This window comes from Melospiza georgiana, chromosome 17, assembly GCF_028018845.1.
Source record: "Melospiza georgiana isolate bMelGeo1 chromosome 17, bMelGeo1.pri, whole genome shotgun sequence".
NCBI classification, from domain to species: domain Eukaryota; kingdom Metazoa; phylum Chordata; class Aves; order Passeriformes; family Passerellidae; genus Melospiza; species Melospiza georgiana.
In genome coordinates, this window is record NC_080446.1 from 4,521,650 (window position 1) to 4,547,278 (window position 25,629).

The 25,629-nt window shown below is 40.0% G+C and overlaps 1 protein-coding gene across 1 annotated transcript in view; it reads right to left on the bottom strand.

The window, feature by feature from the left end:
• Positions 1 to 5,254: 5,254 nt before the first annotated feature.
• TAF4 (TATA-box binding protein associated factor 4) overlaps positions 5,255 to 25,629 on the bottom strand; it is a 37,321-nt gene continuing 16,946 nt past the window's right edge. The window contains exons 3-16 of the mRNA XM_058036130.1: positions 20,451 to 20,617; positions 19,625 to 19,744; positions 17,861 to 17,980; positions 17,006 to 17,128; positions 16,460 to 16,549; positions 15,169 to 15,426; positions 14,834 to 14,978; positions 14,213 to 14,327; positions 13,448 to 13,617; positions 12,710 to 12,840; positions 11,941 to 12,066; positions 10,514 to 10,570; positions 10,313 to 10,432; positions 5,255 to 6,734 (exon numbers count right to left, since the gene is read on the bottom strand). Coding sequence (XP_057892113.1) covers positions 6,567 to 6,734; positions 10,313 to 10,432; positions 10,514 to 10,570; positions 11,941 to 12,066; positions 12,710 to 12,840; positions 13,448 to 13,617; positions 14,213 to 14,327; positions 14,834 to 14,978; positions 15,169 to 15,426; positions 16,460 to 16,549; positions 17,006 to 17,128; positions 17,861 to 17,980; positions 19,625 to 19,744; positions 20,451 to 20,617 — 1,910 coding nt within the window. The 3' untranslated portion in view covers positions 5,255 to 6,566. The remainder of the gene's footprint in view (positions 6,735 to 10,312; positions 10,433 to 10,513; positions 10,571 to 11,940; positions 12,067 to 12,709; positions 12,841 to 13,447; positions 13,618 to 14,212; positions 14,328 to 14,833; positions 14,979 to 15,168; positions 15,427 to 16,459; positions 16,550 to 17,005; positions 17,129 to 17,860; positions 17,981 to 19,624; positions 19,745 to 20,450; positions 20,618 to 25,629) is intronic.

Here is a 25,629-nt window from a genome sequence, read left to right on the forward strand (position 1 = left end):
TGACAGGGGGAGGCTCGGGAAAACAAGGACCCCCTGCCTCCACGATTCTCACCTCTTTGTATTATTTTTCCCAGGAGTCATTATTTGCTTTCTCCCTCTCCCCCCAGGGCAGGGAGAGCCCAGCACTGACCTCTTTCCTCGCCCCCACCCGGCTCCACACTGCCCCGGCTCTCTGCCATTAAACTCCTGCTGAGTGTTCAACTACTTTGTCAACACTTGGATTTCTTTTTTCCCTCAACTTCTCACACTTCCTCACACCACTCCCTTTCCAAATCCAGCCACAAAATACACTACAACCAGAGTGCTCTCTGGATAAAAGGGGGAAAAGACCCAGGAGTTTTCCTTGGAAACTTTCCTTAGCATCCCCATCGTCAGAGACAGCATCCCTCTGCAGTTCCCATGTGCAGGACGAAACATTCAGGATGCTCCTTGCTAGACAATTATAAAATTATTTCATTTTACACCTTTAAGCAGCTTTGAGTGACACTTACACTCCCCAGTTCTGCAAAATCAGCTTTTGTCAGGATCAGGGATACAGGAGAGCTGGTGGGTCACAGAGTCAGCCCTGCTTGCATTTTTCAAAAATGTGCATCTTTCTTATATATAAAGCTGACTTTTACAAGTATCTCAGAGTATGTATGTATTTATACACAAATATATCTACAGACACACATATTTCATGTATATATACCTATCTGTCCATAATTTAGGTGTGCTGGGAGCAGGGGCAGCCCACACCAGGAGGAGCCTTGGGGGATCCCAAACCTCCTGACCTTCCCTCCATGCTCACAAAGCAACTTCACAAACTCGCAGAAGAATGCATCCAAGCCTACAAACCCTCCAAACAGCACTTCCCATCTCCAGGATGTGATGTTGGCCCTGGGGGTTGAGTCCTCATCTCCTCCAGGGCCATGCTGACCACACTCACCCACCACACTCCACCTTCCTGCTCCCTGCCTGCTTCTGTTGCCAGGGAGATGGGGATGCTCACACAGACCTGCTTTGTGTTGTGTAGGTATCAGGTTTTGCTATTTTTAGGGTATTTATTTTTTAAAATTATGGGCTGTGCCAGGCACATTCCCACAGGATGAATGTGCTCAGAGCTTCCATCTCACCCACCCTGCGCTGTCTCACACCTTGGCTGTCCAGGTCTCCCATTTTCCCCTTCCCAGCCATCAGTTCCTGCCCTCAGCCTGCCCACATGAGTTCCTGGGCATTTTTCCATCAGGGAACTGAGTTTTGGGGTTTTCCTGGGATCAGGCTGCAGGGACAGGAGGGACAGGCCTCCCCTGCTTTGGGGAGGAGAGCGCTGGATGGGAATGGTGCCCATCTCCACTGGCAACCTCAGCTCCACAAGCACAGCTGCTTTAGAGCTGTGGTCTAAATGGAGACCTTGAAATATCTGTATCAAGAATAAGCAAATACACACAAAATGTATTCCCACCACTCAAGGAGGAGTAAGTAAGAAAAGTAGGAATTCACCTCACACAAATAGAATTGAAAGGACAAATAAAAAACACTATAGGAAGGAAACCCACAAGTTCAACTCACACACCACTGCTGTGCATCAGTGTGGAAAGTGAGAATATAATTTTTTAAAGGAACTTAACTCTTATTACTCAAATATAAATTATCAATCCCACCAATTCCACCTGAAGGTGAAGTGCCTTACCTATAACTTACCCAGATTTTACTCTTGCCCCTTTCAAAGCAGAGAAAGGATCTGAACAGTGACACGCTCAACACGACATGAGGATTTTCATTTTCACTGAGAGAGGCTGTGCCTAAATATCAGCACGTTGCTCTCCTGGGAAATTAGATATATTGTTCTTCATATTCCAATCTGCCATAATTGGGCAACTCTCCAACGTGTTCTCTCAAAATTAGAGCACCAAATGTATCACAGCAAACTAGAAAGCACTCACAACAATTTTTTTTTTTTGGCAACTTGATTTTGTTATTGGATTGCAAAAGTACATAAGTGCTTAAGTTAAAGCATGCAGTACTTTTGCAGAGCAGTGAAAGCCAGATTTGTTATGCATTTATGCAGCACTTTCACAGCAGTGTGGTACCATATCACAGCCCAAACGCTGCTTGTGCTGTTTGTACAAGTCCTCTGTTGACTCCAGAACAGGGAAACTCCCAGGAGGAAACCAGACAGGGTGCAACCCAGCTGCTTCCAGAGAATAACAGTAAATAAGCTGAGCAGGAAAACAAAGGGAAGATAAACTGTTTTCACAGGAAAGTTATTTCTGAAGGGGCAGAACAAAGTAAGATCAGGCAGTGGCTACAAGGCCTCCCCACAAGGTGCCCAGAGCTCCCCTCACCTTCCCACACCTGCAGCAGCACTGGGCAAGTTTCCCTCAGCTGACACAGGAAAACATGACTGAATTCCCAAAAGCAAGTTTTAAGGAATGTATTCCCTTTCTCTCACAGCTCTATGGCCTCTAATAACACAAAATGAAGGAGCTCTGGCTTGTCCCCACTAGGCTCTGGGCTCACAACCATTCCCTGGACTCCAATAGGAGAGGGGAGAGTGCAGGATTTGGCCACAGATTTGCAGGTGAGGGACAGATCTGGGCTATTAAAATGCAGTTTTAATACCTCCAGTTGTCATCCTGTGGGATATCCCAGCTGGGGGAAGCTTTTGTGGTGGGCAAATAAAAGGTCAGGCACGGCAGAGCAGCCCTGAGGGTGCTGCCCTCCCTATTCATCCCTCCAAGAAACATCTCCCAAATCCATCAGCCTGGCAACTTCCACAGAGAGGGAAATGTCACTTGCTAAAAAACCTCCCCAAATACTGAGGAGCAATCCTTGCCACGGGGACTGCTCACATGGCATTCCCAAAAATCTAAAGATTGGGATTAACCCACACTGCCTAAACCTTTTCCTCCTGGTTTATACCACATTCTAACACTTTATACCACTTTCTAACTTTAGACCCCATTCTAACACATCAGCTCCTTACCTAAAGCCCTACTGTGCAAAAATCCTGGCACAAGCACTGAAGATTTTGGAGAAGAGACCCTCCCACCCTCCACACTCACCTGGGCAGGTGGATCCACACTCCCACACTGCAGGGAAATGTCACTCCTGGAAGTGCCACCACCCTCCCTCACTTACCCCAATGGTCAACACTCTTCTCTGCAGATGGACAAACAGCTGTAAACCTAAGAAAGGGGTTAAAATTGTCATTGGAGTTCTTCTAAATTTGTAATTTCGACAATCTTATAAATGTAGGGAAACTTCTTGGATCACAGGGAAACCTCCAATAAAATCTTAATTACTGTGAAATTGGTGTTATTTATCATGCATGCATCTCTCACTATATATTAAAAGGTTTCCTGAAAACATATCTATTTAATTATAAACCTGAAATAAAAGCAGGCTGAATTCAGAGTGCCTTATTCTATCCTACTTGTTCTGATCAATTTTTCTGCTGGGAAAAGAATGATATCAACAGTTCAACATTAGAGCTGTGCAGTATCCAATCAAAGGTGTTTAAAAAATTAGAGGGACATCAACACTTCTGTAAAACAGGGCAGAGAGCCCACTACAAGTCACAGACTCACAAGAGAGAAGGAACCTGTCCCTGAGACTGAGCTGAAAGTGTGCTAAAATAAAGGTGCAATAAACCCTCAATGATTCACACACAGAACATCCCAGCTGGCAAACTGCAGTTTTGGGGGTGCTTACAACAAAGGTGCATCAGTCTTGGTACAGAGATCCAAGGAGGGGCCGTGAATTCTCTGGTGGAGCTGCAAAAGCTTTGGGGCCAGGAAAGAATCCCAATTTCTCTCTCTACAGGTCACTAACACACAAGAGGAGTGTGTTGTGCACAGGTATTGCCCTGTGAATGCCACCCCTCCCCAGCTGTGACTTTGAAATGTCAAATTTCTGAGCAGCTTCAAGAACAGGTACTGGTTTTATCATAAAACACTAAATCAACAGCAAATGAACAAAAGCTTTCAACTGCTGTGAGAAGTCCTCACAGTGCCAGTGTACTGACAATAATGGGCCAATTCCCCAGTCCAGAACTCCATGAATTTGAACTACTGGAGGGAGATGGACATTACTAGCTTTTCTGACTAACAATAAGAGCATTTATCTTTCAACTGAGAAAAAATCATATGGAGTGAAGAGCTGCCTGTGCACTTAAAACCAATGTTATTTAAAACAGAACCAAGAGCTCTCCTCTTACAGATCCCTCCCTCCTCCCTTGGCCTCTCTAAAATATTTCTAAGCTACCAAGCAGGGAGAGCAAAGAACAGCACACCATGGAATAACTTTAATTTTTCAGTTTCTTCCCCACTTACCTGCCGCAGCTTTGCAGTGCCTGGCCAGTGGTGATTAACAATTAAACCAGCTCCTGCTACAGTTCAGGGGATGCTCTGACAGTGTTTTGGCCAAAAGTCAAAGGTGTTCCTTTCCACTTAGCACAATGACACAATTTAAAGGCTGTTTGGAGTTTACAAACAATGAGTCTTGGGGTCAGTGTCACACAGTGTCAGTGAGCACACCCCTGTAGGAGCTGATCCTATTTCAGACACACTCATCTCCCATGGGCCTGCTGCCAGTGCCTGTTCACCGCAAGGCTTGGGCCAGCAGCCTCTGGACAGATTTGTCTGTAGGCAAGGAATAATCATCAAATTAATCAAAATTATTAGGTTAATTTGTCCATGAGAGGAGGAATTAAAAAAAAAAAATGTAACCTAAAAGCTAAATATTCAGTGCAGAACATCAGAGATGCTTCTCATATTTTCATGTTGATAATCAGAAGTGTCCCTGGTTATTTTCCTTCATAATTGTGCTCCAAACTGTGTTTTATGTCCTAGCTTCTTCTGCAAACCACTTTAGCTGTGTTTGAGGGAGCAGGCTGCCCTCAAGGAGAGGCTGTTTTATTAAACCTTCACTAGACAAACACAAAATATTTCAGATGTTTCAGACACCTTACCCTGCTTAAAAACCAACCAGACCAGACCCACTGCCCACTGATGCTGCTCCAAGACCCCTAAGACAACAATCAAATGCCAAAATTCATGAAATCACACACATCCAAAATACTGATAAAACAAAACATTACAAAAACATCCCAAAGTGCACCTTTAGCAAACAGCATCCCCTCAAGTAGACTCATCTTTTACTGCACCAAGAAAAATAAATCCAAGTGGAGAAAAGATTTAGAGAAAAATACATTAGCAAATACAGATAAATTTGTTTTTAATAAAGGAGTTAATTTTCTTTCAATCCTATATAAAACAATAGCAATTAAAAACTTCATTTTTGAAAGTAAAATATTTACATATGAACAAGTAACTGTGCAAAATTTACATGAAAAAAAAATGGAAAGACAGGATTTCCTAAGAGACAAAATAAAAGGGGTGTAACAGTTGTCAGGTGTTGATAAAAATACTGATCAGCATTCAGTTTACACGCAAGAGAGTTAAATTCTACCATGAGAGTTCACACAAAGAAAGCCAAAGTATTTACAGTCATAAAAGTACTATCAATAGACAATTTAATACAATAACCTCTGAAAATATAAAGAACCAATTAGTATATTTGTAATAAAAAAATAGGTACAAAGAAGGGACTTTGCTCTGGACATCTTTAAAGTAGGCCCACAGCTTGCATACAGTCTTTTAGCAAAATAATTATAGTTTACATAGCCATTTTTATGTTATGTGCCAAAAATTATGTACAATTACTGACAAAATACACCAACCATTTTTCAACACTTGATTCACACTGAGAAAGTCTTTCGATGATTCCTCTCAACTTTTGATTTTATTTAATCTAAGCTTTCACTTTAGCTAAAAAACACAGTGCAAGTAAAATATATTTATGCTGAAAAGGTTTCTCTTTTTTTCCTTTTTTTCCTTTTTTAACTTTACAGCTTTACAAACTATAGCAAATAAAATGCATTTTTACAGATGCTGCTAAAACATTCAGAAGTAACCCTCCTTTATGGGATTTCAGGGCCTCTAATAAGCAATAATGTGATTAAAATTGAGGTTATGTTTAAAATTAACTGTATATCCCTCTAGATTTTGAGCATTTGGGGGAAAGATAAATATTTTTAAAAAATCAGTTTGCTTTGCTAACTGACTGTTTAAAAAAAAAAGCTAAATGAAATGAGGTCATTTGCTGTAGACATATGCCTATGTAATGGATTTAGTTGAATAAAACTGAACTAAAATGAACAATTAATGTTGAAACTGCTACAGGGCTGACAAAGGGTAGCTAGTTATTTGCTAAACGATTCCATCAGTCTTTATATATGGCTTGTTTGGCAAGAAGGCCACTCAATCAAGAGATGAGTTAAAATTTAATTGTCCTTTTATAATATCCACAGGCCTTGTAAGTATCCTCACTGTTACAGAAATGTATTTCTCTTATACTGAAGAGTTTATTTATAAACAGGAATATAAAACTGTTCCATGTAAAGAGGTGGTTGTTTTTTAAACAATATCCCATTCGCTCGTTACAAAAAGGCGTCATTTGCAAATATATTAAAAAATGTCCTCAGGCGTCTCTCCGTCAAAAATACCTTGATCTTTTCCATTTTACTTAAGGAATGCTTTGTATAGCAATAGTGAATGGCTTGTCTCTCGCTCATTTTCTAAACAAAATATGAGGTCCCTGAGGTTCACCCGCGTTATCCTTTGTCGCGTAAACTGTCTGGTTGTTCCAACTCCAGAGCTGCCTGGGACTGCTGCACTCGAACCAGATCCCTGGGAAGCACAAGAACAGGTCAATCAGTCCATGCCTGAAAGCACTGCAAAACTTTACAGAGAAAATGTGTGACCTAAAAACTCTACACAGTCAGGTGTTGCTTTGATTTTTTAAAAAATTTTTATGCCTTCTGATGTTTACGTTCTTGTAACAAACTTTTTCACACTCTTTTTGTAAATAACTTATTGTTTTGCACTTTTTTATAGAAGAGGAGAAATTTGATAGACTGTTGGTTTGTTTAATTGGAGAAGTGGCACTTTCACCCTCCAATCCACTATCACTTTTGGAAATCTATAAATGTTAGAGTCAGAAAATAAACTTCCCGTTTTTACCTTAAGGACAGTAGTGTGTGTGCATTGTGTTATTCTGTGTCCTATAGTAACAGTCAGGCAGCTGTGCACTACTAGATTTGAGATTTCCTTTTTAATTCTGATTTGTTAACAACAGTTGAACAATCACAAATTTTCAGTGGCATTCAATACAGACGATAAAGCCCCAAAGAACTGCCTGTGTTTTTAGGAAGGTGCTAAGGACAGGCAATCCCAACAACCAAAACAAAAGGACAGGATTCTTCACAGTTCCAGCATAGATGCCAAGGGCAGCCCTGGAGCTGTGGATGACCTGGGGAGCAGTCCTGTTCCCAGGACTGTGAGGCCTTGAATCCATCATCTCCATGGCAGGGTGCTCCCCTTCTGATGGCAACAGCTGTAACCAAGCTCAGGACTGAATTTAGGAGAAGCTTTCCTAGACACAGTCACGTATTCTCTAATAACCCCTGAATGCTTCTCCCTCTCTCAGCATCACTCATCCCTCTGGCACACACTGGGAGTCTCCCGGAGCAGCAGGACAAACAGAAAGGATATTATTAATCGTTTATGAAGAAGAAAGCAAAAGCAGAAGGGAACAAACGAGCAGAGCGGGCCGGGGCGGAGCTGCAGTTCCGCGCAGTGCCCGGCAGATGGCGCGCACGGAGCGGAAGGCGGGCAGTGCCCAGCTCCAGCGGGAGCCTCCGTGCGCTGCCAGGGCATTGACCGAAATAATGAATTATTCCGGCAACGGGATCCAGCTCCGAGGCTCAGCTACACGTTCATTTCCCCCTCCAATTTAATTTATTATACTAATGTTATCTTTTATTTTTTTTTATTAAACTTTTATACTTCGCGACACCAAACATGCCCCAGCAATGAATACTTATCAGTCACTGTGCTTGGAGAATTTTCAAAAATTTTTCTCAATAAAAACACCCCAGAGTGATGCATGAGCCATGTGAATAAGCTGCTGAGGTTGTCACTAACAGGTGTGAAAATAATGTATTTAATCAATGAACATTACTAATGATCAAACCAACCTAAACCTGCACTGGAAATGCTCACTCTGGGTTCGCAGAACTCTGGGCAGTGCAGGTGAATTTGCTTCACCACACTGCTATCAGGAAATTGAGATTTTTGATTCTCGTGCATTCTGGTGACCCAGCAAACATCAAAACACTAAAATCCTGTTGTTAGGGCTGCTCAAATGCTGAATTTTCAAGGGAAATTTTAAGGCACTTGGACTATTTGGCCATCAAATTTTCACCAACTTCAGAGGAAATCAGAAGATGCAGGACAGTGTTGGATGCTAACTAAATTTTCTCACATATGATTTCTAGAGAACAGAAAGAATGGCTGGAAAGGACTTTACTCTTGTTTTTAAAATATTCTTTAGTGAATATGCTCTATTATGTAGACCATAATACTTGAAATGCAAAGGTAAAATTTCAGGAGTCATTGAAGACACAGAATTATGTATAGAATAAGTTAAGAAGCTTTTTAGTAACTTTCAGTAAAATCACATGGATATAAAACTCTCAAACTGACAGCAACTTGTTTTGTTGGATTTGGAAACAAAACAGAGCAATTACTACTTAGAAGTGATTTTACATGTAATTAAGAGTCAGCATTTGTAGACATCAAAAGCTTCCATTTACAAAACTGTGTCTAAGTAACAACAAACCTTATTTTCCACACTTCTTGTAATATGCCTTAACCACAAACTGCATACAAATGGTGACAAGTGGAGCCCAATTTAAAAATGTCAAGTGACACAGCAGCAAAAGCACAGCTGTGAGTATCAGATCAAAGGCAGCTGCTTCTTAATTAAGCAGACAAAAAGATTGGATTTCCAGGGAACCTGTAGTTAATTGGTTAACCAGTGATTAATCCAAGATAACTAAATTAGTCAGATTGAGATGAAATACAAACAAGTGTTCACAGGAGATGCAAAATACATCCCATAACCTAAGTGACATTAACAGACCATTAAGGTGGCACAGCTGAGCATGCAGGAGTAAGCAATACCAACATTAACTCTGCATGAGGCACTTCAGCATATTCTTCTGAGACAACTTCATTTGTGTACACATCTATCTTTGCAAAGTGCCCCATTCTGTAATTTTCATAATTTTAAACCACATCTAAAAACCTTTAATAGAGTCATTTGTCAGCTTATATAAAAACAAGTCTTATTCTCAGTAGCAGACATTTTAGTAAATTTCAAAACTTAAAATTACTTTAAAAGATGCTCGAGAGGCTTGATTTTTTATAAACAAAAATAACATTTACTAGTATTCAGATTTTTCTCTACCATTTTATATCAAGCACATGTAAATTACTGCTTCCAGCAATTCAGTATAAAACAAGGTGAACTCTTTTGAGGCTTTTCTGCAGTATAAATGCTTTAGCACTGAAAGTTCAGAATGCTCCAGGAGTAATAAACAGGACTATTAAACTATTACTATTCTGTCACTTGCTATCAGACACAAAACCCCACAGGGGAAAATCCTCAAATAATGAAGAGAGCTTTTGGTCCAACAAATGACAATTTTCAAGAATGTTTTGTTCTTTTTAAACATTAGAGTAATCCCATATTGAATATCTCATGTAGAAAGCAATTTTATACCATTTCTTGTTTATTAACTTGTTTAGAAATACAGCAGATAATCATGTACCAGAATGTAAATTAAATGAATCAGACACTGAGCATTCCAATACCTAGTCTGCTGAGAATTTTTTAAAAGGCAGATTCAACAGAAAGAATATACAGAGGATGTGCAAGAACATCCTGATCAGATGGAACTGGTCAAACTGATCTGCTGTGGAGACACTAAAACTAAGGCCAATCAACTGCTGAAGAGAAAAATTAGGTAAGCTCCTGTAACTTGAAGCTCCTGCTGTCAAATTTAGCACTGACTTAATTCACCCCACCTACCTCATCATTACTCTGCACTTCAAGTTAGATTGGTTATAACCACAAAAATCTCCTTCCAAAACTAGGGAGGCCCAAAAAGCTGAGACTTGTTAGATCAGAGATGGTTTTTCTAAGATCCCTCCAGTTCCATGAATCAGGGAATGACCCCTCAGATTCTATTCCCTGTGCCACTACAGGTGCTAAAAATTGATCCTGGCCTTGGAGTGAGCAAATCTGAACACAGAACACTGCTGCTGCTCAGGGAGCTTTCACAAACTGGGAAAAAACTCTGAACAGAGAGGTTTGCACAGAGGCTGAGGCAGCAAAACCAAAGGTGACAATGATACTGTACCTCTGTCCCTGATCCAGATCCTGGGGAATCTACTTTCCTTTTCTTCCTGGGCCCGATGGCAGCTAACGCAGTCAGGTTGGCATCCCTCTGTCTCATCTGTGCTAGCTCTTGCTGCTGCATCTGTGTGTGCCACAACAAGGATGGGTCATTACTTCTCCTTCAACTTCCAAAAGAAAAGTTTATGTTAAGCTCAGCACTCACCTCCTTGGCCTTCTGTTTCAACCTAAGCTGTTCTGGATCTTCTTGTCGAGATCGAGACTGTGTTGATAAAGGAGGAGCAGGAGGTGGTTGGAGGAAAAGAAAGAAAAAATAACTCAGTTACAAAAGCAGTTAAAGATTATATATGAAAAACTTCAGCAGGAAGTGAGGAACACCTATCACTCCCACAGAGGGTAACAGTGGTAAACAACTTCTAGAAAGTAAAAGTTTTGCTTTTCTTAACATTTCTATTTTTGAAAAAGGCATCCCATTTTTCTGCTTTGTTAAAGATAGCCAAGGAGTAGCCAGACAATTATGTCATAAATGCAATCATTACAAGACACAAATTACACAGATCTGTGAACTGAATTATACACTTTGCATATGAACAAAGGACTCAGACCTGCACTTTTTGGAACAATTCCTCCCCTTGCTGGGTAACCAAGCACTTACTCAGAGCTGATTTTCTGCTACACCTACACACACAGGTCAGGCTGCAGGCTGAACAAAGTGCACCTGAGTGACCCAAGACCATTTACATCAGTAATGCCCATTTCACTGGGCACCTGCATTCCTTGTGTGTGTCACACTTTCAGAATAATGAAATATTTAGATTAGAAAAGACCTTTAAGAACATCAAGTCCAGCTGTTTCCCCAGCACTGCCAAGCCCACCACTAAACCATGCCCCCAAGTGCCACATCTACACAATACTTCCAAGGATGGTGACTCAACCATTGCCCTGGGCAGCCTGTTCCAGGGCTTGACAACACTTTCAGAGATTAAATTGCTCTCAATATTCAATCTAAACCTCCCCTGATGCAACTTGAGGCCATTTCTTCTTGTCCTATCAAATCCTGAGTGTTGTTAATCCCTTACATTTTTTAGGCAACAACAAAATAAATTTGGATTTTGACATTGTTAACTCATGCTGGATCACAAAACTATCAGAACACAGGTTGTTTTGTGAATTATTTCTAGGGTACTTTTATCTAATCACATTCATTCTATATTCACTGAGTAAAACCACAGTTTACTATTCACATTCATGTTTACATCAACTGATTCCTATTTATTGTATTTCTCCAATTTGTAACAATCTTTCTGAATTCTAATTCTAGTCTCTCTCTATTACATTTAAGAATACCATCAAGCTATAAAATTCATCTTTCTTTGCCAATCCAAAATGGAAAAATTAAATTTCAAGACTCTCTTTAATTTGGGAATATGCAATGAGAGTGGCACAGAAGCTGTTTCCCATGCTTTACAATGAAAAGCAAAACTGAGCCCTAGTTAAGAACACATTCATCAAGTTCCATCTTTGAAGATTAGCCTTCCCCTTCATTGCAAGTGTTTTAGAATGAGAAGAAACTCTGCAGTTTTGATGTCAAAAGTGACACTTTGCAGACACGTGTGAAAGCTGAGCACTTGCCTTTGCTGCGCGCATTAAAATTTCCCTTTCTTGTTCGTCTTTACGCTGCTTTTCTATTTGATCAAGTTGTTCAAAGAACTTGAGCTGTGCCCGAACGTCACTTGCTTGTTCATATCTTTCATCATCCTGAAAACACAGCAAATACATTTCTCATTACTCCCTTAAAAACAAAGCTGTTAACTTGTACTGTACTGGGGAAGAACATACACATTCAAAGCTCCAATGTTCACTTTGTCCTTTTCAGACAAATAGCAGGAGTATATTTACACCAGTCAAACCAGCTAGAACTCTTAAAAGCATTTTGTTCTATTCCATGAATCATCAGATTTTGACTTCTAAACTAATATCATCACAGCTTTAACCTCTCAAACATATTTCACAGAGCTGTGTGGTTTTTTAAACACTGCTCAGGCATTTGCATCTATTAGGAACACACATCTGTCAGATAGCAGTCTCCTGGGAATTCAAAGCAGTGCTTTTATCTGTCTGACTCTACAATCACTCACACACTAAACATTTGACATAATAAATAAAGGGGAGGGCACAGCTTCTCTGCATTTGTTTTAAAACCATTTTGTATATGCAAGCTGAAAAGCTCCAGTCATCCACGTGTATTAATATCTTAATGGAAGGTGAATCAGTCAAAGAGAATAAACAACCTGATTTCACAGAAAAAAGAGCACCTGAACTCCTGCATTACAGTCAACACCACAGCCTGCTGATTTTGTGCAATTTTTGCCATTTGATTTGAGCAATTAAATCCAGTTACCTTGTAGGAAATATTCCTTTGTTGAGCAGTCTCTGATAGTTTTTCCACGAGGTTTTGTAGTCTTTGTTGTGTAGCATGTGATACGTAGCTAACTACATCAGGATGGATTTCTGTTATTCCATGTTTTTTACCTACAAACAAAACACAAGTGGGTTGCAAAAAATCATTTTACAATACAACTACATATGAGTAAAATCTCAGTCATAGAAATTGTAATCCCCTTTTCTAAATATGATTTGCAGGTTTTTCTCAGACAAGGATTAAACAGGAAATTAACACATATTAAAATTCCTATTAGTTTAACAAAATTGACAATCTATTAATAAATGCTGTGTACTACAGTGTAACAAAAAATTGAAGATTGCTTTTTGTTCCACCATCAATTCTAAATTACTAAGTAAAGCTGATAGAAGTGCTTCTGGACTTATTTCATTGTTTGTGTCATGCTTGATACACCTTATCAGTTTATACAGTCAGACTTTCAGCCAGATTGAGTAGTTTTGATGTTGAATCGCCATCACTTTAGAAGGCAAATCTATGTTAGCTATTCATTGACACTATTGACTTTTCATAAGACAAATGATTTCCCACAAGCATCTGAATATACCAGAAAATACCAGAAGGTAACGACTCCAGCAACTTTTAATTATTCAAACCAATTTCTTTGGAAAATGTCTTCAATTAAACCTAAGAGTAGTGAAATTTGTTTTTATTAATGTTCAAGATAAAAGAACATACCTATTTCTAATATCCTTCTTTGTAAAGGTGCTGGGAAAAGGAAGGTTTCATCTTTACAGGACCGTGTTAATGTGCCCACGAGCTCAGAGTTTGTTGCCAATATCCGAGCACTTTCTTCTGACAGGTTGACTCCAGCCATTGATGCAACATCATTAATGTCATCATCATCCCTTAAAGGAAAGAAAATTTATTATAATCATAACATTTAGTGCCTATCTGCACACACTGCTATGATACCACAGCTGCACATAATGAATTCCACCATAAACCTGAATAATTAGTTTTACATTTTATTTGCTTTTGTGATATAATAAAATACAACTCATTTGTTTGTAAATGAGAAATTATTGCTTTGACTTCAAAGAGCACTAATTTTGTACTTCCTGTTTTTTCCAAGATCCTTTCTTATGTAATGTTCCACCACCTTGAGAAACAAGACATCAGACGAATCACTACTACAAAACAATAATAATCTGCCCTCACCACCAAGACAGGCTGTACCTCAAGTAACTCAACCAGAGCTGGGAGAAGGAATGAATTCCATTTGCTTGTCTGGGCAGGAATTGTTTATGAGGTTTAGTGCCAGCTAAATGCCAAAACCAGTCTGGCACGAGTATGTCCAGTGCTGTTTGTTGAAGTCTTTAATGAATAAGCAAACCTGCCCCCCGAAAATCCACCTCAGGGTTATTGTGAGTTTCCCCAGATGGATTCAGCACCAGAAAGGTCTGAGTTCAGCTGCCCAAGCACAAACATACAGTTCCTCACCTAAAAGAGCCTCCCCCAGGTTCTTTCAGTTTATTCTTCTGAGCAGCAGCTACTTGTGTCGAAACAGTGGCAATAGCTTTGTTTCCAGGTAATACTGCTGGTTTTACCACAGGTACTGCAAGAAGACAGACAGGATTTGTACTCCATCAATAAGAGCTCACACATGCAAGCCAGTCACAAGTAGTTATGGCAATAGGTCTGGTACAAAGAGTTGACCTCTATAGCTTCTGTCAGCATTTCACCCAGGTGAAAACAGGACCCCTCCCACACAATTCCAGCAGCCAAACCATTTCTGTGCCAATGCTGCCCTGACAGATCTGTACCCTCAGTCACTATGGCACTACACAGTGGAACATTTTAGCAGTAGTACAAAAAGGGCACTTATGAACTGACATTCATAGAACCACAGAATGGCTTGAGCAGAAAAGGACCTTGAAGATCATCTTGTTCCAACCCCTCTGACACTTTCCACTAGACCAGGTTGCTCCAAGCCCCATCCAGCCTGGCCTTGAACACTTCCAGGAATGGGGTATCAACAACTTCTCTGGGCAAGTATTACCTGAAGTGTGGTTTAGGGATTGCTACCAAATATGGCACATCACAAATATCTTGACCTCTTACCTGTCTGCAGTTGATTCAGTTGGATTTGAGGAGTGGTGAGCATGATACGACTGTGTGGTTGCCGCAATGCCACCATGGGTGTCTGTGTCAACGTTACTTGTGGAGGCCTTATCAATGCCCCTGCTTTTTGAGACTGTTGAATTACCTGCAAATAATAACGAAAAAAAAAAAAACCTGTAAATAATCTGAGAACAAACCCTAAGAGAACTTTAACCAAGATGCAATTTAAGTTATACTTTTTTAATCAGATCTTTGACTGAGCCAAACCACCAACTTAAGAAGAACTATCAAAAAACCCCTGTGCAACAACCAATGCTGCACTCCAGCTCACATACCAGTGGTGTGGACTGCCCTTGTTTACTGACACCAACTTGTGTGGGCTGAGTGAGGCTGATGACAGGTTGCTGGAGGGTACTGGTGACAGTGGCAGTGGCCTTGCCCGCCGTGCGCTGCACCGAGGAGCTCAGCAGCACGGACGTCACCGACGGGATCGTGGCTATCGTCGCCTGCGTCGTGGGCTGCTGCTGCTGCTGGCTCTGCTGGATGAAAGCTGCAGAGTCTGGTGTTAACTGTCTCAAGGCAGGTAAACTCCTCTGAAAAGGGGAAAGGAAAGAGTTTGGTTGATTTGTTTAATATTAATTGTCAAGAAGCATTGTGTTCTGTTTCAGTCCATTGGATCGGTGTGTGCACACCTGAGGAAAGGTGAGCACACAGAAATACCAACCTGCTCCTGTTTAATAAGCAGGACAGAGGGACAATACCTTCTGGATATCATGGGCATCTAGGCTATGTAGCCCACCTGGAACCCCTGGTATGTATTTAACAACCCAAGCCCATGCTGCCTTCCTTGACTGTTGTCCTACAGCTTAAAAGTCACACTGGAACGCCAGGGAAGATTTCTGAATAGCTCAACAGAGACCAGAGTGTTTTGGTGCCTTCTTAAATTAGTCGTTTTCTTATGGCAACAGTTTTTGTCCTCAGGAACAGCTCAAGGTTGAACAAGCATTTAAGAACCCAGAAATGTCAACACACACCTACAACTCCATCCCATAATCATACATTAGTCAAGCAGTTACATTCTTACAATTCAGTGCTGTTGTATTTTCACTGATTTCACTGATGGTAAATGTTCTGCAATAAATACTATTTTGAGATTTGCTGAACTACTATAAAATTTATGTCAAATGTGATTTATCATTGAAAGATGACAAATTTCCTGCTTCTCCAAATGAGTTTACAGCACAGGCAAAACTTCCCCAAAAGGTACAATTTTCTGTATCACTGAATCCCTTTGCTTTCTAAGACTAAAAAGAGAGCAATAAATCAATTCATAGCTTTGTGGCTTAAGTCATAGAAAGAAAACTTTCCAGATTTCTCAAAAGAGCTACTATGTGTCACCATGGTAGAAGTTACATTACTGACTGTGCCAATGAATCACAGTAACAAACTCTAGGAACTAAGACACAAAAAGTATTTTTAAGGGAGCAAAAGCCTAACCAGGCACCATTTAAAACTTCCTTTAACTTAATTTTGGAATTGCATCTATAATGGCAAAGGATGTGCTTGTGTTCATTGCAGCTGATATACAAGCACAGAGATAAAGGAAGAGTAGTGAAGATAAGTTACCTTCAGGAAAGGCACAAGGTAAGGTTGAGGTGAAGAATTAAGTTCTCTGTAGAGCCTACTGGTAAAATCTTCTGGTTCAATTTTTCCATCCTTCAAAACAGAAAACTCAAGTGAACAAACTTGTAGAAATTAATTTTTATAACTATCCAACACTAAAAAAAAAAATAAGACTTGGGAACACACTGAAATTAGGTGTTTTTATCATCTCTCACTATTTTTAGTTACCAGCAGCTTTATGGTAGTAACCAACTTTACTACAAATTTCAGGTAATAAGATCTGAAGACCTCTGGTTACTGCATGATGGAATACACAAAACCACAACTTAAAGGTTGCTAACAAGTAGGCTAAGCAATACTAGCATTCACTCTATAAATATTAATAATGTCAAGCTTTTATATTAGCATCAGGCAAGGATTTGATTTAGCTCAAATTTTATACACCCCAGCCACTGAATTAAAAAAAAAAAACAAACCAACAACGAACTAGTTTTGAGTCTGAATTTGCCCAGATGCTGTATTTAACAACTTCTGATGAACTTTTCTTACCAGCAGACTCTGCACTAATTCCTTCACGTTAGCCGCAGTCTCTGAGGACTGTTTTCCAGATGATGCCAGTTTTATTAATGTGGACAGAAAGTTTTTGCATTTCTTCACATTTTCCATAGTTTCCTGAGCAGGAAGGGTAAAAGGAAAACAATCAGAGAAAGGAAGACAAACTTCTCTTAATACATGATCTGACCATATACTCCATGAAATAAAGTCCTTTATTTCATGAGGACAGAGTAATATTTATACATACACGTCCCTCACACTAAAACATAAACAGACAGATTATTATTTTTCTTCATATACTCATATATATTGTACATTTTTGTTACCAAAATTTAAAGAATTGTGATTCTTCATGAAATGAGGAAACACCAAGTATTTTAAGAATGGCACATGGTACATGGGAAAATACATGTTTTAGCAGGACAAAAAATAGTAAAGCTGTTGTTTCGCAGTGCACAGTACATGGATTCTCCCTGGATTTTGCAATCCTGGAAACATGCAGTTTGAATCAATCAGTGCAATTGTTTATCCTTTCTTATAGTGGTTCTCCTCTGCAGTGCTGAACAATTCACTGTTCTATAAAATACATCTAATGTACTTTTAAATGAGTGCTTTAATACTGTTACAGAAACAAAAACACTTTGTAACCTATCAAAATTCAAGTGACCTGTACCCACACCTTGTAAATTATATGGTTCTATTAAAGTTTACCTTTTCAAGGTCAACAGCTCACAGGATTCCTGCATCTTTACTAATCTCCACTCCCATCTGTGTTTACAAGTATGTGTATATGCACACCATGCATATGTGAGTGGAAAAAAATAGATGTTACATTTCTCAGAATCTTACTGTGGCAGCAGTGGAGGTGGCTGTTGTCCCTTGCACTGTTCTCTGAGGAGTTCCAGTTTGTACAGCTGTTGCTGTCCCCAACGTGGTTGTTTGTGCAGTACCACCCAGAACGATCTGAGGCTGCAGAGTATAAAAACACAAGATTATTTTCCGTGGAATGTATCAAGAGCCTGTTTTCCTGAGCCATCCAACAGAAGATGAGGCACAGGGCAGTGGAACACTTTTCACAGCTGCTATAAATAAGTTGCTCATGCTCTGGTGCAGTGGAAGGAAACGGCCACCAGATGGCACTAAAAACATTCGGAACGGGACAGAAAGTTGATTAAAAATTGCGCGATTTTTGGTCACCGAATAAAACACCATAAACATAATCTCAGCCAGTGGCCTCCAAACCTCAGCTAAAACAAGTGCTGAATTCCTGTGAATTCAATTTATCTTTTTGACTGTTTCATTAAATGCTACTTCCAAAGAGAGGAATTTCTAAAAAGGCACAACTGACACAAAAGCTTTGGTCTTATCGAGGTCTTTGTGATAAACAACAGGACAAAACATTTTCCTAGTTTTGTAGACAAATTGGTAATCTGAAGTAGAAATAAAAGCTCCAAAGAATCACAATTACAAGCAAGATCCTCTCACACAGCTCATTCATGGGCTTCCAACAGTCTAATTATTAACAACAACCCAGACTGAGAGACAAATTCCTACCAAGCTCCAACTGACACTCAGAATGTTCACAAATCATTTGTAAACTTGCTCTTTATATAAAGATGCACCAAAAAAAAGAGCTGTCAAAGCTAACTTTATTGGTATTTTGGAAGAAACTAAGGGAGATAAGTATTTAATATCTCTCTTTTTTTTTTTTTTTGAAATCAGGATAAATTAAGTCCATGGTGTGCTCATTACAGCACAAAATATGCAGATGGAATGATGGTGGGGTGTTTTTTTGTCCTGTATAACAGCAGTGCAAATTAAGGAGACTCAGTTAGGTAAATTAACTCTTAGATCTAGAAAGATCACTGGCATAGGGAAAGGCTCTCTGAGGGGAAAAAGGTTAACTGGATGCATAGCAAAACCTGCATGTTTTAAATTAAAACTCTCTAATCCTGTCTACTCAAAGGATGAAGAAAGCACAATGAGACAGATTAGGTGACAGCAATCATATTGGATCACTGCTGCCCAGAAGCCATGTGGAGAATTTCACACTCTTGCACTGGTTTTCAAACTCTTGACATCTCAAAGAAAATGCCCAAGCAAGCCCAAAAGGAACGGAGGGCAGCCCAGACTGACATCAGTCTCTCTGTGAGTTATCAGTCTCCAGAGGACACAGACCAAAGCAGACTCATGTGAAAGGAGAAGGCTTCAGGAAGAGAAGGCTGCCAGTGCAGTCATCTTTGCAATTGTAAATTTTGCTGCAGAATTCAGAGGGCTGCAGATCCACCACAGGAATAACACCACAGCCCAAAACCCAAGGGGAATTGCTGTCACCTCCTTTAAGCAGAAAGCATAAAGGTATTTCATTTCAGTCAGCTCTGTGACTGTACAAACTACAAACACAATACCTTTAAATGGAGATATGTACAGGTGTAATATGAAATAATACCAATATACACATAAAAAATTACACCCGTACATCCAAAACATACACTGAGACCTGCAGATGGTTTAGAAAGGCTAATCCAGAAGGCATTTCTTCCCTGCACTGAGCAATTGCATGTCCTGTGTGGCTGGCAGGCCCAGGCACACGTCCCTTCCCCACACACCCACCTGCACAACCGGGGGCCGCTGCAGCGTGGTCGTGGGTTGCACTGTGGTTTGAGCCTGAGACACTTGCTTGATGATAGTAGTTGGTGTCACCTGTCGTGCAATAATGGGTGTTCCTGGAGCCTGGGGAAGAGGGGAAAAAAATTATGAATATATCAGTGCCTATAGTTACATACCAACTGCTCTATCTGGTGTTCTGATTCTGCATTATTACAAATAGCAAAGAATGCATCTGAAGCACTATGGAACTCCAAGAAGGATTTTCAGTCTTGAACTTAATGCAACTGTCAAAAATCTTGGTGTACATATATCCACATAATTTTTTTTCTTTTAGTCTTGTATTTATTCTGGGGAGAACAGTTGTACACATTAACCATATATGGTCTCCTTTATATCAAAGTTTTCAACTTAATGAGATTCAGATATGTAAAAATATTTTTGATGAGTAACAGCCAAGCTGTAACAGAATTAGGAACACAATGCAATGCCTATGCCTTGTGGAAAGTAGATTTAGATTGGCTATTTGGAAGAAATTCCTGGCTCTGAGGGTGATGAGGCCCCAGCACAGGTTGCCCAGAGAGGTGTGGACTCCGCCAGGTTGGGATGGGGTTTGAAGCAACCTGGTCTAGTGGAAGGTGGCCCTGCCCATGTCAGGAACTGGATGAGCTTTAAGGCCCCTTCCAACAGCTTTCCAACACAAACAATTCTGAGATTCTGTGAATCTATAAACAGGCTGTACATCCCAGTTAGATCTATGGTTTCTTCACTAGTATCACACCTTACTTCCTCCTGTGTTCTGCACAGAACAGTTTTTAGCAGCTGGACTGACCTGCACTGTGGATATCTGCACTGGGGGTGCACTGGTAGGTGTAGCAGGACGAGGAGTCAGAGTGTTCTGAGGCTGAGACTGGGCGTGTGCCTGGGCCTGCATCTGTGCCAGGGCCTGCTGGGGGATCATCAGCAGCTGCCCGTTCTCGCTGCGCACCAGCACCATGCCTGCAAAACACAGTGGTCAAGAACACATCTTTGCAAATATCCAAGAACACACTTTTCTGTTTGTTTTTTGTAATTCAAGTTGGGTACATATGGAATTAATGTACTGCTGAAGGACTAGGCAGCTAGCAAGAGAGGTTTAGAATGAAAGTCAAATACTCAGCTGCATTATTGTATTTTGTCTAGAATAACCTAATTTCAGAAATACTCTATCTAAATGCTTAGTATGGTGTGTACAGAACACAGTGAGGTGTATCTGCCCCAACCACAAATATTCCATGTGACAGAAGTCAAAATGATCCTGTAAAAATCCTACCTGCTCCTTACTAAGAAATTTGTTTTATGAGATATTACAAATAGAAGAAAATCCTGCCATTATGCAAGATGCCTGTTAGTTTGTCTTTAAGAGGGGAAGAAAAATAATCAAACCTAGGCTTCACCATCAACAGCAACACAATTGTCTAAGTTCTAAATTAATTTCCCATAACCAATTTAGTAATGAAAGTGGCTATAAAATCATAATCTCTCTCATGTGCATCAGCAACAGACTGCACTGTGCCATGTTACACCCCAAATGAAAAATAAAACAGAGAGGGAAATGAGGAAGTCATTCCCTGCTCAGTCACTCAGATCAATACACTTAACCCCACTGGGTAGCTGTAGGGAAGCAGAATTTAACAGGCAGAATTTCAGATGTGATTCTCTCTTCCTTGAAGGCACAAACAGGATCTGGACAACATGAACTGTGTGCCAAGAGCTCCTTCATTCAGCTTGCCTCACTCGCTCCCTGAGAGCCTCAGGACCTCATCAGCTCTGAAAAAGCCACCTAAGGAAACAAACTGGGCACTCAAAATGAGTTGGCTTTTCTGAGCAGCTACAGGAAGAACCTTCACCATGAAAATCAAGAGGTACTAGTGAAATCAGAAAGTTTTTCTTAAGTGTTGTTCAGTGAATCAAAAGCCCATACACACTCCCCAACAGTATCTGGAGATGTGGTCTATTGCATCTCAGAGCATGACTACTTCAAAAGAATCAAGCTTTTATTTGCTTTTCTATTCTGGTGAAGTGCTGAAATGTTTACAGACAACGCCTTAAACAGTTTTCTTGGACAATTTTGCAAAAATTCATATACTGATTTCTACAAAAATGAGTTCAAAAGAAAAGCCTTAGTTGATTTGCCCCTAATTTTTTCCTTACACTCTCTACATTAATGAAGCAGAGTCACACAGAGATGTTAAACTATTTACATCCAAAATGTGACTTTCCATCACAACTTATTTAAAAGTGTTAAGGTGGGACCCACAAAGTGCTATGGACAAGTGTTATATCTAGAAACAAATATCCTCAAAGGGTTTTCTGTAGGAAGGAGGAGGGAGAGAAACTTATTTATTATCCTGCAGACTGTAGAAGTAAATACTTTTTGTTCAGCTGTCAGGTCCAAAAAACTATTTTCCAAGCCATTCCAAAAAGTAAAGTTTCTTCTCCTGTAACTTATGTAGGGAGAAGTATTTCCTTTAAAACAGCAAAGGCACACACCACCATCACATCTTAGGAAACTTAAAGACCTTAATAGTGAACACAGAGCTTGATGCTGTGGGCTGCCCATCAGAACCATCACTACATTCTCAGCATCAGCCTAACACTGTGGGGAGGGGCTACTGGCAAAGGACAGAGAAATTGAACATTTTAAATACTACAGAATGACCTGCTACTACATCAATCTCATTCCTGCACCAAAAGAACCTGGCATCCTCTTCCATGTGCAAACATAAAATCTTGGGAAATGAACTCACACTGCCCATTTTTTTTTGTCATCCCTCATAACGATCAGCTGAAGCAGCTAAATGCTGAATCAGTTGAAATCTTCAATATTATTATAAACTAAATCATCAGTACAGTGGAAATCTGATTAGAGGAGCTATTTTCAAGACAACATCAAATATTAAGGCTTTTTGAGTACTTATTTAGTTTCTAGCAGCTGAAAAGGCCCCATGGAACTCCCTATGGCCAAGCTTTCAGAAGTCCTCCAATGCCACAGAACTACACTGACACCCCACAACAAACCCTTTTTCCTAAAATTCACCAGTTTGGGAGCTCCCTAAGGTATCCTAAAGTTAATGTGCCATCCAAATTCTTCAAAGAGTTATGTGTTTTTCTCCTTACAGAAGCAACATGAGAAATACTAAACCTAGTTTTGGATGAGGGGATGTGTTTAAACTTCCTTCTCAGTGTAAAAGTGACTGCAGTTATTGGAAAGCACCAAGCCAAAGCAGCTCCCCTGCAGATGAGACTTTTATGGCATCAGGCAGTGGCTCAGAGCTCTGTGATACCTGTTCCTGCCTCCAGCTCAGCAATGTGTCTGCATCACACACCAGTATGGTCAGCTTACTGCTGTGCACCCCAAAATATGAATGAGGACAGAGAAAAGATGGGAAATAACCACAAAGTGAAGGTTCAAAACCTCTGAAGTGCAAGCACAACATCTGAACAATGAAATATTCTCCCTGAGCTACATGCAAAATTAGAACATGCCTACACACTAACATAGCACAACTGCTCAAACAGACAGTTGAAAAGCATATTAATGTGAGCTTTAGAAAACATATCAAGAAAGTTCAATTTTTGGCAGCAGACAGACAAAACAATCATTTGTAATTCAAACCCTGACTCTAAGCACTACCCTGTTAGATTTCCTAACTCCAGGAAGTCTGAAGTACTTCTTTAAAGTATTGAAGTCATAATAAAAAAGTAACTCATACAAAGCCACATTTATATCTGTTGTTATTTAAATAGTTCTTTCATTCCCACTCAAATTTGATACACAGTTATTTTTAATTTATATAGTTTCTAACATGTCATTAAGTCAGCCTCTGATAAATTCCTGAACACACAAGGCTACATACAAACATAAAGACAGTTACTACCATCTGCATAAACTTTAATCACAGTATGATGATATGAGACATTTTACTGCTTGGAATGTTAGCTTGTTGGCAGCTGGGTGACTTTGGAAAAGGTGTAAAAATTCAGAATGTGATGAACTTGAAATCTGTGTGCAGAAGTTCTCCAGTACTACAGTGGGCAGGCAAGGAAGTTTTGACTGAACACAAAACCCCTCCAGCTTGATGGGGATTCTTTAAAAGGGGAGATGGAGCTGCTCTCTGAGCTTCTGTCCCCACAGTCCAACTACAAACTCTTTTCCAACCCAGTTAGCTAAAAAAGGAACTCACTAACCCAAAACTATACCCAAGCTGGCATTAAGTGGATTTTCAGTGAAGTTCAGAGGGGTCATTGGAGATAAGTCCCATTTATCACCTACTTTTAAACAAAATCACTGTGGGACTGTAACACCCCCTCTCCCCATCCATCCATGAATCTCAGTTAACAATTCATGACAATGAAGAACAGGAAGGGCTGACGGCCCCATGTGGGGAAAAAGGAATTTCTTTCCAAAACTGACATTTTAAATATTTAAACACAGGTAAGTATCATAACCTCAAATTCCAATGCATAAGGCTGCAAATGCTGAATGAACCAGGCCAGAACTGACTACCAGGTACCAGAATTCAGCTAGAATTGTGTAACTTATCTCACTGTTTCAATTAAATTCAGCAACATATTTAAAGATGGAAAACATCTTTGTGTTTTATCAACCAGGTTTTTGTTCCTGGATTAATGGATTAATTACTGCTTGAGATCAAACACCTAATCAACATCACAGGAAACATTCAATTAGAAAAAGGTGACAATGAAACCTGGCCATTTTAAATATCTTTCTGCCTTCTTTTTCCTAGAAAGTCTGATCACGTGTACTCCAAAATCATATTCACTATTAAAAATGCAAACATTCAAGAATTCTTTCCAAGTCTCTCATTAAAAAACTAATTAAAATTAAAATTAATTACCATTTTTGTTAGAAGTTAGATGCTTAAGAGAATCCTGAAAGAGGTTCATATTTGAGTTTGAATTAAACAATTCATCATGGCTCCAAATGAAGGATTAACAAACTCAGTTGGCTGTTTCTGATGCCAGAGTTGTGCTCCTGACCAATACAATGGTCATCCCACATGTTCTTGCAGTGAAGATCAATCCTGTTTACAGTGTTCAGGATGGAAAATGCCATCATTATGTGATGTAGCTGCATGATTCTGCAGGGTCATCTTTGCCTCTTGCTTATTTGTAATTCCATTTGCTAATGACATTTCCATTTATAAAGTGTTGTGCTTTGGGGTTTTTTCTTTGTTAGTGTTTTTTCAATTAATAAAATGTGTAAAATCATGCACTGGAATAAAAAGTGAAGAGTTCTGGCCATTGGACACATCAGAAAAACACAAATCAGATTTTTTTTTCTAATACTTCCCTCTTCCTTCTTTCTTTGAAACATGGTTTGGCTTAACAAAGACTAAAGAAAAAAATTAACAGAATGATAAGGAAGACTAATAAAATATTTTGTAGCCTTTGCACACCATTCTGAGTATCTGTGTAATTTCACACACATACTACTTGCTTACTAGAGAACCCCTACATGCAGAAAACAAACTAAAACAGTTTCCTGATTTGTTACCAGTTTTAACTGGCAGATCTTGATTAGTAATATTTATAGGAGCTGGACTTTCCAGTGAGGGAGATAAAACCACCTGCAGACACAGCAGCACCTTCACATCATGTTCTGAGGAAGTGCAGCAGTGTCACCTCTGACAGCCACACCCAGCAGAAGGCCACTCCAGCAGCAGCACGTCCCAGTGTCACCTCCAGGACAGCTCCATGTCCCAGTGTCACCTCCAGGATAATGCTCCATAGCCCAGTGTCACCTCCAGGATAGCTCCATGTCCCAGTGTCACCTCCAGGATAGCTCCCTGTCCCAGTGTCACCTCCAGGATAATGCTCCATGTCCCAGTGTCACCTCCAGGATAGCTCCCTGTCCCAGTGTCACCTCCAGGATAACTCTCCATATCCCAGTGTCACCTCCAGGATAACACTCCATAGCCCAGTGTCACCTCCAGGATAGCTCCCTG